Here is a 14,601-nt window from a genome sequence, read left to right as displayed (position 1 = left end):
CGCCTGTGGGTGACCTATTGGTTTTTCTTCATTCAAATTCTTCTCGTTATATGGGAAGAAAAGCAGAAAAGTCCTGGGGGGAAAACCAAAAACAAACAAACAAACAACTCTCCATAACTGGGAGAAGATTAAGCAGAGAGATGCCCTCGTTTGTGTTATTTCCTCCTTTGAAATGGAAATCTGGCTTTCTGTGCCATCACGCCAAAGGTGTCTCCAAGACTTGCTTCACTGTTGGTTGAAAAGGAAATACATCTGGTTTGCTGCTCTTCACTCCCTGATCCAGCTTGGTCAGCGTCCCATAAAAGCATCTGAAAATGGTGCCCCAAGCACTTCTGTTTGTGGTTAAAAATTTGAGAGGAAAAAAGACAAGGAGGAGAATCATTGATACGGTCCTTGTTTTTCCAATTTATTCATGTTTAGGGGGGCTAGAGGTGCAGAGGAAAATAGATGAGCTTAAATGTTATGAGAGTGAGGGCCGACCCTTTATTTATATCACTCTGAAATGTATATTGCTCTTAGTTACACCATAATCCATAGTAATTGAGGAGTTTGGTCATTTCTGGCACAAGTTTAAGTAGTTTTTCAATATCTTGCTCCTGAGCTTAAATTACCACAGGTTTACAGTTGTGTAACTATAAACTGAACTTAATCATTAATTTTTCAGCATTAAAAAGAAAAAGTAGGCTAAACTTCAGCTATAGATGAAGTATTTAAAATAATTTCCCAAAGCCCTTCATAAATATGACATTGATTCATTGATATACAGGCCATTAGCAGTTAGTCTCCTCTGTTCATCTATCATTTCAATTATCTCTAGACTTCCCTAGGGTCTTTGACAAATGGGAGACAATTTGCATTTGGTACATTAATGACCTTGGTTGAATTTATAATTCTCTCCCCCCCCCCCTCCATAATTATACTTCAGCATTTGAGGGGAAAAACCCACAAAAATATAGTCAGACAGTTTGTAATTTAATCAGAAGTGGAAGGGTGCTGAGAAAAGGAAGAGCTGGGGAAAAGGAAGAGTTGTCAGTCTCCCACTGCACTGCCCCAACCCTGTTGATTTCTTACTGGAAATACTGTCTTTTTGGTCCCTGCTCTTACAAAGTACAAGAGGGGTTTCAGAAAACGACCCTTTAAAACCTGGGGGGACAAAAAAATAAAGCTTTAACAGAAAAGTAATATTCATCACTTAAATGTCCATGCTTTGATGCACTCACCGCACCAGTTCCCACCTCAGAAAGCTCCCTGGCCAACTTTCAGGATTTTGGGGCAGTGTGTTGCTTTGTAAGCACTGGGGGGTCGTGTATGTAGTGAATCCATCACACACGATGAAAACGCTATCAGTGCTGTCCCAGGAATGTTTCCGGTTGTTAAAAATTTGCCGTTGCTATCAGTAACAGCAGCATAGTTAACAGCAGATACAAGTCTTTGCCTTTTCCTTTGAACATGAAATCTCTGCAGCCTCTCAGACAACATTAGGTGGTAACTGTTGGCAACAGCTATGATGTTAGGAGCGACGTATGTTTCCAGCTAGATTTTCAGAACCATCCATAACATTACACTACATGTACTTTTCTCATATATCACACTTCCCTTTTGTGAGTCAGAATGAATTTGGCTGTCTCTTCCATGCAAAAAAGTAATTAGACTGCTTTGAATGTGAGGAATTTATTTTTTGATTGGAACTGAAGGGTGAAGTTCCAAAATGTGAAATTCCAGATTCACCGATGCTCCTGCTTAGGAGGGAGGCATGCGTAAAGCAAGAAAGGTCTTGGGTTTGAAGAGTGCCAACCCAGTCTGAGGCGAGCGCAGGGCAGGCTGATCTGCCTTGGTTTCTTCTGACGTACGCTGTACAACTGTTATTCCACATGCTGAAGAGCTGTCAGTGTTTGGTTTGAAGAGGCTTGGTTAAATTAGAAGCTCTGAGTGGTCTCTAAGAGTGAACGAAAGATCAAGGTAAACATATCTATTGATTTCTTTCCTCACCCTTCTGCGAACAGGACTAGGACTCCAAATAGTACACGCCTGTGGAATCTCCTATGCTCTGCACACAGATGCTGTATGAATGTCTTTATTTCCACACAGCCAGTATGCTTTGATTTTTCACCCCTAATAGATTTTGCCCTTTGATGTCTGTTTTTAATTTATTGAACATCTATAATATATCTTAAGAATATTAAATTTATTTCTAATAAATATTCTGCTTAAGAGTATTAACTTTAACACTGTGACCTTAGTGCTGCTCGCAAAATATGGTTGGTTATCTTGAAACCAACATCTTTATGGCTGTGTGTTGTGTTATTTAAGATTTTACAACAGTATACCCTTTTTAATGGCCAGGAACATAAAAACATAGCTGCTATTTGCAGAGAGGAGGGTGGAGGAATGGATGTTTTAACGTGCAACATGATCCCATGAAAAGACCAACTGCTGTAGTCATTTTGAAGTTTTAAATGAATTGCACCATCTCATTGATGCTTTGCTGAAAACATATGTACATTTCTTTTGTATACCCCCTGAAAAAATTGGGTTTGGCTCCCCATCAAAACCAGAAGCCTGACATCTTTGTAGATTTGAAAGGCAAATTTAGTTTGGGTTGGAAACCAGAGTGTGAAATTTGGGTTACACGAAGCTGGTCCTTTCTGACTGTGGTATGAATCCGTTTTAACAATGCAGGATTAGCAGTTTCAGCCCTCTAATTTCTGCCTGTGATCACCTTTGACATCTGACAGTTTAAAAACCTTGAGATCACATTTTTATAACCAGAACTCCCAGGCTGTAAATCTGAGACTGCTACCTCTGCTAACGGCGACTGCTACACGTGGTGAACATATGTGTTTGCAGAAGTAGGAGAGGTCCCAGGTTCAAATGCTGGTGTCAGTCTGAGATAACTTCCAGCCAAATTGTTCGTTCTGCAGAGTGCCTGACTGTGGCATCAAGCAGAGCAGGATTTCTTTGTTTGAGAGGAGACATCTCTGCTGTTCTATGAGGAAAGGCCCCAAGAAATCAGATCTGTTCTCTGCTCATCACTGTTAATTTATCTGGAAAAATAAATCTTATTTTTCTAGTCCTTTGCTTTGAGTTTTTCACTGGTAACAACTGCACACAAGCTAATGGTTCAGACATCTTTTTTTCAAGCTTGCTATAACTCCATATCCAACTTAAGTGTCCTGCTTGAATTCACTAGCAGGGATTCCCTCCTAGACAAAGGATGCTTACCTCTCTGCTGGTTTTGGATCTTTCTGAAATATTTAGCTCCCGTTTAGCATGAAATGAAGCAGCTGCATTTGCGAATGCCCAGCGGTGGCCATCCATTGGGGTGCTGCACAGCACTGCTTTTGGCATGGGGCAGGCGGAGGAAAGCCTGCCCCACAGTGACACTAAGCACCAGTTAACAAGCAACCACTGGTGTCAAAAGAGTTAGAGGAATTCAGAAGATAAATTAGGCAATGAAGTCTCTGGGAATAATGACTTCCCTAGGGTTTCTTTACAAATTAAACTGATGAAGATTTAATCATTTGTTGTTTTTCATTTTTTCCATGGGTTCTGTTGCCCTTGACATGTCAGATCAGTTACCAGAACTCACCGTGAGTGAGCGCAGCTAAGGGGCGATGGCATATGTCTGTGCAGACCAAACAAAGAGTTCTCATTTACGTTCATTGTTAAAGGATTGACCTGGTTGTGCAATCATCTTTCAGCCACACAGAGAATAATTACAGAAAAGTTATTTTCTGTAGTAAGAAGAAGTGAGATTACTTGACAACTGTAGCTAGCACAGGATTTTTGACAGGGTAGTGAGTAATTCTGCCCACATAGCTGTTAGGAAGGTCTTCTAGTGAAGAAAAAACAAAAGACAGGAGAGATTATTCAGGAGGAAATAGGAAGAAAGAAATATTTAACTCATTTAAGGCAGCAGCGGAGGCGTGCTGCTTGATCTAATCCCAGGCTGTATCGAGCGATGAGGAGAGTCTGTCCCACCAGTGATTGACATTGACTGGCAAGGATAACTATTAAGAAAAAATAAGAAAACGGGAGTTTCCATTTAAAACTCAAAAATTCATTCCAATTCTAAACCAGAAGCCAGGCACGTGGCATCCTTTCCCCACTAAAAAATCCTTCACAATCATATCAGTATGTAATAGTTTGGGGGGGAAAAAGGGGGGAAAAAAATATTATTCATGTGATAAATGAACTAATTTGTGCACTTGCTTAGTCCTGCGGGTAATGATGTTATGAGAAAGAGTAGTTTAGAAGGAAACTACTTGGCTTCTTACAAGAGGGATGCCCTGAAATTTGGGGTCATTAAATTGATATCTTTCTCAGGCTGCACTGCAGCAGTCACCAGCCTGTTTGGCTGGGGAGTGGAAGTGTCTGGACCCGTGGCTTCAGTCCCATTGAAATTCAGCAGCACCTCCACATTGGGCCTGACGGTCCAGTTGGCAGGGTTTTATCATTCGTTAAGAGACAAATACTGTTTAAGGACAAGCATTTGGATGACACTTTTTCCTGTCCATGTCCCCTTCCTTTCACGCACACCGGGGTATGTTGGGCCTGGCACCCACTGGGGCCTGCCCCAAGGTGCCCACATGTGCTGCAGGGGCTCCTCCCCACAAAACACTGCCAAAAGGAGTGGGCTCCTGGGTCTGAGGCATTTATTTTACAGGGTTGGAGGAGAGGAGCCACATGCATGCTTAGATCGATCGGTTCTCTTGCTGAGTAGAGGAAAGAAAAAAAAGAGACAAAGCTGGAATAAACACTTTATGCTTATAATAGTACTTTTCTTTGTTGTCTCTCCTGTCCTGCCCTGGATCAGATAAAATCATGATTTGAGGTTCCTTTACAGAACTTTATTTATTTATTTATTTAATTTTATTTCCCAATAAGCTGCTCTGGTAGGGCCCAGTGCTGCCGTGCACCCTGCCGCATGCCCAGCTCCTCCTCCGGCCTCGCAAACTGGGGCTGCTGCTCTGCATAGATGTCAAAGCCACGGGGTGTCAGGCCTTTTATCATCCCACACGGGCCACCACTGAATTGGTAGGCTCTGACCCATCATTACAGGTTTTACCTGGGAACAAATGTATTTATTTCTTTCTGAAATTGTTCGTTCACCTTTTAGCCCAGCGAGCCTGAAAAACATCAACAATGTACGGTGCTATCTTTATCTCTGCTTTTGTTATTTATGTGTTGGACTGTTGCAGGGCTCTTCATGGGAGGTGACATTTTAAATCTCTTGAAAATACAGGTTGAGCAGAATGCATCAGACACCTTCTTCGCTTTCCCGTTGTGCTCCTTTGATGCCGGTGCTCTACTTCTCTGAGCTGATGGTTGGTCCTGAAGACGTTGGCATTAGCTAACCCAAGGGTACCCCCAGGTTATTTTCACATATCTACTGGTTATCACTCTTCAGCTATCATAGCCCAAGAACCCAAATAATTTTGCATAGCCTTGATTTTTTTTTTCATACGGAAGTAACTCATTTTTATGGAGATTTATACCACTTAAGATTAATAAATGTAAACGCTAAGCTTTTAGCAATGACCTAGCATACCTGCTTTTTCTATATGCTTTTACAATTGCACTCTGATGACCCAATTTATAGGCGATCATGGGAAGTGGGGAGAAAGGCAGTAGTTCTGCACATAAATTTTCTTGAGATACAGAAGCAGAAGAGGGAAGCTGAACATTTATTGGGAACAATACTGGCATAGTCCCACCCTGGGTTTGTGACTAAATGGCTGGCCCTTTCTGGTTTTCTTTGCCAGGATACCAGAAGGTAGCAAGCTACAAGCCTGTCTCAGGTTCAAGGTGCATTTTATGAACTCCCCGTTAGGCTCCAGCACTTGGCTTGGCTGGAGCCAAATGCTTAACTCGTGCTTGCAATTCATGCCAGAATTCAAGTTGATAAGACTCCTGGAGTCTCACTGGTACTCAATGGATATGATTTTTAAAGGGCGTTTACCTGCCTGCAAGATAGGAAAGAGCTTTATATCGTGAAATCAAACCTCCAAAGTTCAGTCTTCTACCCTGTTTGTGTGTGTACACCCACCGCTTGTTGGCAAGGGAAGTCAGATATACAGCAAAGAGAAGGCGTTTTTAGGGTAGCTGCATTTTCAGACAAAGGCAAAGGCTTTTGAGGATGCCACTGTGGAGCCCTGAGTTCTTTCTAAAAAGGCTCCATTTTGTCGTTTTGTGGCATGAAAAGTCTACGCAGAAAGAAATCCGCCTCAGCAGAGCTCTGTTGTGAGGAAAGCTACATTACAGCAAATGATGCTTTCTTTTATGTTTTGCTCACAACCATCATAGCAGGCAAAGGCAAACACTTGTCTAATTTGATAAAATATCTTTAATTGCAGCAACGGTACTTGAGGTTTGGGCTGGGTGCGTTAGCTCTGTTTGTAATCATAGTTCTAGCCGTGCTCCACAATCATCTCCAATCATGGCCAATTAGCATCCGTTAGTCTGTTGTTGCTTAATTCAGATGTTCTGGGATGCTCAGTTGCATTATTCATACCTTGTCTGTGAAATGTGTTTTAAAAATGAGTACTATTACAGGATTTCGTTGTACTGTGGGAAGGTTTTTTATCCTTTCATTTTAGTTATTCCAGTTGCTATTAAAAGAAAACTGGAACATGATTTAGGTCTTGCAGTTAACTTTTAGGAAGTAGTTGTTCCTGCTATAGATGGTTTTAAAGTGGGATAAAAAAAAAATAAAAATCAAAGCAAGTATTTTTTCACCCAGCACTTTGGTTTTGTAGGTTATTGTTGCAAAACGTCCTTGAAGCTCAGGGAAAAAAAAAAAAAAGAAAGGAAAAGAGAGACCAGCTGCGTATGTGGTTATGGAGGGTAAGCAGTAAGATTCTGAAAGGACAGTTAAATGCCAAGTTTCAGGATTTAGTCCAGACTTTATATACTCCAAAGAGTAGGAGGAAAGTGTGTGGTGGAGCAGGCCGCCTCTGTACCCACAGCACGGCACTGAGCATTTTGTGATATTGCACAGGGGCAACAACAGCTCTAGAGTACTACAGCGGTTCTTACCAGCCTCTTGCTTTTTAAGAGCTTGTTTTTAACTTGTTATTTAAACTCTGAGCCTGTTTTTTTCTCCCTGCCGAGTTTTACTCTGACTTTAAAGGAGTTATTCTTGATGTGTGCAAGTGCAAATGACTGATGCATCTGGTTTTTGTTTTTAATCTTCAGCCTATGATTTTAATAAGGAAAAATTAGTAGTGGTAAAGGATGTTTAACAAGAGGTTTTGTTTGATTTTGGTTTTGCATCTAGGGTTCATAAAATCAAAATTTTTAATGCTCCAGGGACAAAAGCAAGCAAACCATTGCGGAGATCTACACCCCTGGGGTAGGTGGGCTGCGCACCCAGTCGTTACATTAGACGGCTGATGTTCTCTGTGTAAATGATGTGACATGGGGATCAAGAGGAATGCGTGCAGAGGTAACTTCTTTCTACAAAAGAAAATAATAAAAAGAGGAGGTGATAACTTTTGGAAACAAGGTACAACAGCTGCCAGTGGAGACAATGGCAATGATGGGTGTTCTCTGGGAGCTCACTCGAGAAAAGTCTGTACCAAACTCTCAGAAGTTTGTTCCACTAATCAGATGCTTGTTAATAACAGCTCAGATTTACGATACTTCATAACAGCACAAGAAGAAATATTCATCCTGTTATTGACTTTGTGGAGGAAGAAAACCTAATAAAGCATTAAGAGTGCTTAATCAATACACATGTAGGACTGTGCTTGACTACCAGAATGAGCAGCTTTGTTTTCTATTCAGGCAGATAATTTATGGTTCACACTGAAAATGATGGATGTAATTTATGTTTTCAAGACAATTACTGTTCAAAGAAGACTGTTATATAGGTCTTGCACAAAACGAAGATAAAGGCAAATGCAGTAGCTGGGGCGTGAGCATTGTGCTCACCAGCCTGTCCAGTCTGGCTATTTACATGTAACATTGCTGTGATATATGTGCGTATGTACTCGTGTGAGCTGTGTACTGTCATAGCAGTGATTGGCCTTTAAAGTTCAAATCAACTTTCTCAGGCTTCGGGATTTATTCAGACATATGGTTTTGGTTGCAGACCATCTGGGCCGTAATTTAAAAAAAAACAGCACAGTGTCTAAAACCTTAAGGAACTACCTATTTGTTGGATCTTTGGTACTTTTAAAACTTGAATCAAACCATTTAGAGCTATAAATGAGAAGTTTTCAAGTGCACGTTATAATTTGCAGATGCTCACCTACTATATTTCCTCATGGAAGCAAATAGTAATATGAATGAGAGTATAGCTCTTTGTTCTTGTACCAGGCACGCATCTTTATCAAGGTACACATATAGGTGCATTTAGGTTGCACATTCAATATATTATATATATATTGAGGATTTGATGATAAGTATTATGAGGGTTTTGTGCAAAAAAAAAATTCAAGTTTGATGCTGCAAGCATTCATGTTATGTTTTCTGAGTTAGGAATTTACACTTCTGAATTGTCATTAAAATCAATAGATGCTGCCAGTGTCTGTTACAGCAGGTAATCAAGCTTCATTCTTAGATAAAGTTGCTTAATATTTAGATTCCTGAGATCTGCCCATCTTCACCCCAGTCTTCAGGAGAAAATCACAACTGGGGTGATGTGCTATTAGTGAACTGCTGTATTCCTCCTAAATAAACATGTTCTGGTTACTTTGACCCCTAATTGAAGCACAGTGTGCTAGCCAAACACTTTTAAACTAATCAAAATAACCTCCCATTTCCGTAGCGGTGGGCTTTGTTTGTGTGGTATTGCAATAACAATGTGAATGATTTTGCAGATTTTATTCCACTCCAGTGATTTATTACAAGCCCATTGAGCTATGACATGCGCTGAAGTCAGCTGCTTATGGTTCAGAGCACAGGTTAGCCCTCGCGAGTGGTCACTGAAATGGCAAGTTTGCATGTGGTTGCATTAAATAAAGTTGTTGCTCATCTGCAACTGATAAATATAGCAACCTTGGGGGGAAAAAAACACTAAATAATGGGCTGCGGCTATGAGATTCTCTTTGTTGACTTAAAAATTAATCTTTACAGTAATACAAATTCCTTAAACTTGTTATACTGGTAAAATCCTTTACCTAAAAATACTATTGCCTCTGGGCTGGTGTGTCCCATAGATCTAAATTGTTGCCAAAAATAGAAGGTGATTCAGTCCATTGTTGGAATTAATTTTTATCCAGTGCTGCATTTATAAAAATTTTGCATTTATTTGTAGGAAATCTAAAATCGTCTAGACTTTCCAGAAATCTTTGTGAAAGATTTTTTCTGGCTTGCTCTGGCTTGCTATCTGATACTTTCAGACAGGAGCATTCAACAAGAATGGAGAAGGCTATTGGGATCTGTCCTTCTCCACCCAGCATATAGCTCCTAGGCATAGTTAATTGAGCAAAGGTGATCCATTTCCTGAAAAACAGACATGCTCTCCTATGCTGAAGATAACAAATATTTGAGGAGGTTTTTGGACAAATGAATGAATTTTTACAATACCTTGTGCTGTGAGTAAGGGATGTAGGCAGATGCCTACAATCTACATTTTTGAATTCTAGTGTATTAAAATGCTGTGATTTTTTTTTTCCACACACATGACAGGCATCATATACAAAGTTAATATTGAATTAATCTAGATTTTTTTTTTTTCATTTTTATTCTCTAAGACTTCATACGTTTGAAAACATATTGAAAGCATTGAAAACTCACATAAAGTATGTCCCGTGGAGAATGTTTTTGTGTTGCAACATTGGCTCTATAAATAAATGTGAAATATTGCAGTAGAAAGCATCACATTTATTTTTCTGAAGCGCCTACAGCATGTCATTACAGATGGATTGATAGTCTTGATAACATTGAACTTTTGTCAGCCCTAACCTGGCAGACTTGTTACATGTCAGAAATTTTTCTGTCATTTTTCTTGCTATCCAAAAGGCAAATATATTTGCAACCTTGAATGACATTGAATATGGAAAGCAGACAGAAATTTATCATTTGACAGAATTGTTTTTGTTGTAGTTGTTTTTTGTTTTGTTTTGTTTCTTTACAGTGGCAAATCTGTAATCAGACATTAAAATTCTGCCTACTCTGTGTTTTAGGAATATAGAATGGCTTACAAGGGCCATATGAACCATGTTTTAACAATGTAAATATGTAATAACAAATTTGTTATTATTTCACATTCAGATAACTTATTTTTGTGCTTGTTTGAGGCAACTTCTGACCTTTATTATTGGGACTGTTAAAAACAAGTTGGCAAAGTACAAGCAGTGGAGAAGCTCTTGTACAGGAGGTTGTACATTGCAGATGCAGGTGCTTAGAGAGCAAATTTCCTTAACACTAACTTTTGAACTGCTATGGTTTGTACCTAATGAGGGTTATGCCTTCAGATATGTGTGCTGTGTTGTAGGGAAAAGGCTATGTCAAAAGCTCATTTTGCTGTCTTACAATACCTATAATTTAGTTTCCGAGTTATGACGATTAGCTTTAAATGACATATTTGTTTTATAGAGGAGTATGGATGAAAAGTCAGAATTTCTGCATGCAGTAGAAAAAGCAGTAGATTTCTGGTGTAAGAAACAGCCAAAAAAAAAAAAAAAAAAAAAAAAAAAAAAAAAAAAACTTTTAAGGCAGAGATGAGGAAATCCTGCACACAGCATGTGAAAAAGAGATGGAAGAAGATAAAGAGTTGTAGAAGCACCAGTTCTTTTACTGGGGCAAAACACATGGGTGGGTCACAGCTTTTTATGCTGAACAAGAAGATTCCTGATTGCTAATATAAATATGTTGCAATCAAAAGGAAAAATGTTCTGTACATTAGTATGCAATAGCACCATAGACTTCTGCGTGTATTATACCCTTGTGAAATCAAGAGGATAATGATTAGCTTCTCAGCTTGAAAGGTTTTCTTTCAGTGTTTTGGTTGAAAATACAGACATTGGTGTTAATAAATTAGGTTGTATATTATAGACCACAGAACTTAGTCAATATTTTATACTAGGAGGTCATGTAGTATTGCAGATGCTAAACATGGTCTAGAAAAATAAAGTAGTTCCTCACATAATTTTGTTTAAAAAAATAAAGAGCAAGAGATTTTATTAGTTTTCAATTCTGCTAGTATAAATAGAAGTTGAAGCTGTGGAGCAGGGTTATTATGCGGCTCATTACTGTTTATTACCACAAGGCATATCAAGATGTGTGCTAGTTAGAGGGAGTAAATCACTTGGAACACGTCTGCTTTGTCGATCTTCTGTACGATGCTCAGCGCTACCGTGCCTTCTTCCTGTGCTTTGAGGAACAGGACTAAAATCTGTTGCTTGTCATATGTTCTCTCAGTCTCTTGCTGAGAAGCGAACAGACGAATGTTTTATTTCGGTACGGGTTGCTTTTGCGTTTCGGGGTGTGTAAGTGTTTCACTTCAGAAAAGTTTCTATCTAAATTGTGTTTCCATGAAATCAAGAGAAAAGCCTTGCTGACTTCGTGTGAGTTAAGATTTGCTTTGTTGTGTAGCTCTGACATAACATGTATTTTTTTAAATCCAACTTGCCAGTGCTTGTCAGTGTCACTGGGAATAAAGAAAGTTTTACTGTGTCGGTCATTGCATTGAATGTAGAGCTGTAGAGAAATTAGCTGCAGAGAAATGAGACGTTTTCAGTGAGATTGTGCCTCTTCAGATATGTGTTAGTAAATGTTGACATTGCATGATGTGCTTTCCTTTAGCTTGTTAATAATCTGAAACCTCCCCCAAAATTTCTTTGAACTCTGGTTTTTAGACAGGATCATAAATGAACTAGTAAAATTAAACTCAAGCTCATCAAAGAACTAACGAACCTTGGTAAATCTTAGTCTTTAGCAGCTAAGGATTGAAGTTGAAAGGCTCTCATCTCTCTTGTATACATGTGAAATTCTTTCTTTTTTGATTTTTTTTTTTTTTTTTTTTTTGCAGCACTTTGTATTTCTCTTAGACAGAGTCTAATTAGAACTTTTTAAAAAAGCCATATTTCCCCAGTGCTGATGTAGAGTGCCCCTAATATGAAGTAATTGCTCCAATTTGTATAGTCATGATGATGCTTATCTACTATTGCTTAATCTTCCTCCTCACAGCTCTCTTGCTCTCTAACCTGAATGCAACGTGTGATCCTTACCAATATCGAAGTCCTCGTGGACATGACATCTGTCACCTACATCCTCATGCCAGGTTTTGGGAACCTGGCATGTCCCCCTAGCCCTGGCTTGCCCCTTACCAGTGCACTGTTGTCTGTCACCAAATCAAGAAAAAATGCCCACAACCCATCGCTCTTGTACAGATTCATTGCTGTCCCTCCCTGCCTCTGAATTGCGTGTCTGTGAGACAACATTCACACTTCAGAGAGAGCGATGTAAGCCAGAAAGTAATGCACAAGTATGCTTTCCAGAATACGTGAAATCAATACAGCAAATACCTGCTGGTTTTGCTATATTTACTATCCCACTTGACAAATTTTCTACTTTGGAAATACTTTCATACCATCTGTTGTCTGCGATGCAGCTCAACAGAGCATTACTGGCCCGGAGATTTCTATCACATTTCTTCAGAAATTCTTGGGTAGGATATATGAGTACACAGGTTAAAAAGAAAATGTCTTCAGTATTGATTTTTCTCTGCCATTGACTAGTCATTTACTTGATTATTTATGTGGTTCTTTAATGTTCTTCATTTATAATGTGTAAAGATTTTTTTTTTTCCCCATTCAAAATCATGCAAGCAAGCACCAGTTTGAGCAGGTGAATAGGCAAGGAGTGCAGATATTAAGTGCACACATATCCTGAGGAAAGAAGGACCTTAACTATTTTCCAGTGCTACCATTTTCTAGAGGCTTTTCATCTCTGCCATGGATGCTGGCAGCAACCTAGCACACAAGTGAAGTGGTGGAAATGGCAGTATAAAGATTGTTGTTGCTCTTCTTGAGAAGAATCAGAATCATGGGCTGGTTTGGGTTGGAAGGGACCTCAAAGCCCACCCACTTCCAACATCCTTGGGCACTGCCAAGGATGGTGCAGCCTGTGCCAGGGCCTCACCGCCCTCTGAGTGAAGGATTTATTTCTTGTATCCAATCTAAATCTCCCCTCTTTTAGTTTAAAGCCATTACCCCTTGTTTTATCCCTACATGCCGTGACAGAGTCCCTCCCCAGCTTTCCTGCAGCCCCTTCAGGCACAGGCAGGCCTCTGCGAGTTCTCCACAGAGCCTTCCAGTCTGTAGGCCAAACATCCCCTGCTCCCTCAGCCTGCAGCTGAGGCCGGGTGGACCTTGCAGCTTACCTTGCACAGAAGTGGAGGAGGAAAAATCCCCCCATTGCATCTATCAGTTGCATGGTGGGGCACAGTGACATAGCTGGGAGCCATTTATGCAGTGGTGGCCTAAAAGGGCCTTAGTTGTGTTTCTCAGTAACTTTTTACTTCTGTAATATCAGGATCATACACAGATATTCTTAAATAAACATGTAATCTGGTCAATGCCCACTTTTTACTGACCGCCTAATGCTTTCCACCCACAGATGTAAACGAGTGCACCACAGAGAACGGTGGCTGCCACGACCAGTGCTGTAATACCATCGGCAGCTACCACTGCAAATGTCCAGCTGGCCAGAAACTGCAGGAAGATGGAAAATCGTGTGGAGGTAATGTTTTGTTCTGTGTCTTTCTGCTATTAAGGAATCAGAGAAGACATTGCAAAGGAAAAGGAAGTGTTAGCTTTTAGCTAGAGCCAGCTGAAGAGTGTATATTCAGAGTTGTCAAGAAAGCCGATCTTCTCATGTCTGGATTATGCGGATGTAACTCTAAGAACACTTCAAAGGGTTGTTTTTTTTTTTTTTTTTTTTTTTTTTTCCCCTTTTGAAAAATTGTTATCATTTAACCTGGATTGGTTGTGCCATGTTCTGATTATAGAATTTCCATCATCAGTTTAAAAACCTGACGAATGTTTGATAACATTTCGTGTCTCTAAAACAAAATGGTTCTTATCAGAAAATACACATACATTTTTGCATTTCAATCACAATTCCACAGCTAGAGATTAACAGAATAAAAAAGGATTTGAAATCACATGCTACATAAACCCATTTGTCTTCTTCCTAAGGGAAATATAAGTCCAGTTAGTGCATTATGGGGTAAAATTTGTTCCTATGCAAAAGATGCTATACAAAAGCTTGACTTTGCGTAAAATTAAAACATCACATAAACTTATGTTACAACATTTGGGAAATCTAACCATAATTCATTAGAGTTGCATTGGTAACATGGAGTGGATGTAAACAAACCCATAGGATCTGTTGATCTATAGTCACTCCATTTTTAGGTGTAAATGTAACTGAAATTAGGAGTAAAGTAGCCAAGATGTCAGAGGCCAGAGCAGATTCTTCTCCTTCATGAACTCTCTGCTAACGCAGGTGATGAATGTTTGCTGCTGTATGATCTTCTGGGGACTGGCTGTGTGCCGGGATTGCGTCCTCAATTGTATTTCATTGCTACAGGAAATGTAGAGTGGAAGTTTTCTGATTCTCTCAAGATGAAAGGTTTTAGGTATGTTT

At 39.6% G+C, this 14,601-nt stretch overlaps 1 protein-coding gene across 1 annotated transcript in view; it reads left to right on the top strand.

The window, feature by feature from the left end:
• Positions 1-14,601, top strand: part of LOC116492525 (multiple epidermal growth factor-like domains protein 6) — a 179,116-nt gene that overhangs the window by 78,644 nt on the left and 85,871 nt on the right. Inside the window, exon 5 of the mRNA XM_032193296.1 lies at positions 13,570-13,692. Coding sequence (XP_032049187.1) covers positions 13,570-13,692 — 123 coding nt within the window. The remainder of the gene's footprint in view (positions 1-13,569; positions 13,693-14,601) is intronic.

The sequence above is a fragment of the Aythya fuligula genome, chromosome 9 (assembly GCF_009819795.1).
Source record: "Aythya fuligula isolate bAytFul2 chromosome 9, bAytFul2.pri, whole genome shotgun sequence".
Classification (NCBI taxonomy): Eukaryota; Metazoa; Chordata; class Aves; order Anseriformes; family Anatidae; genus Aythya; species Aythya fuligula.
This window is presented reverse-complemented; position numbering and strand designations above follow the sequence as displayed.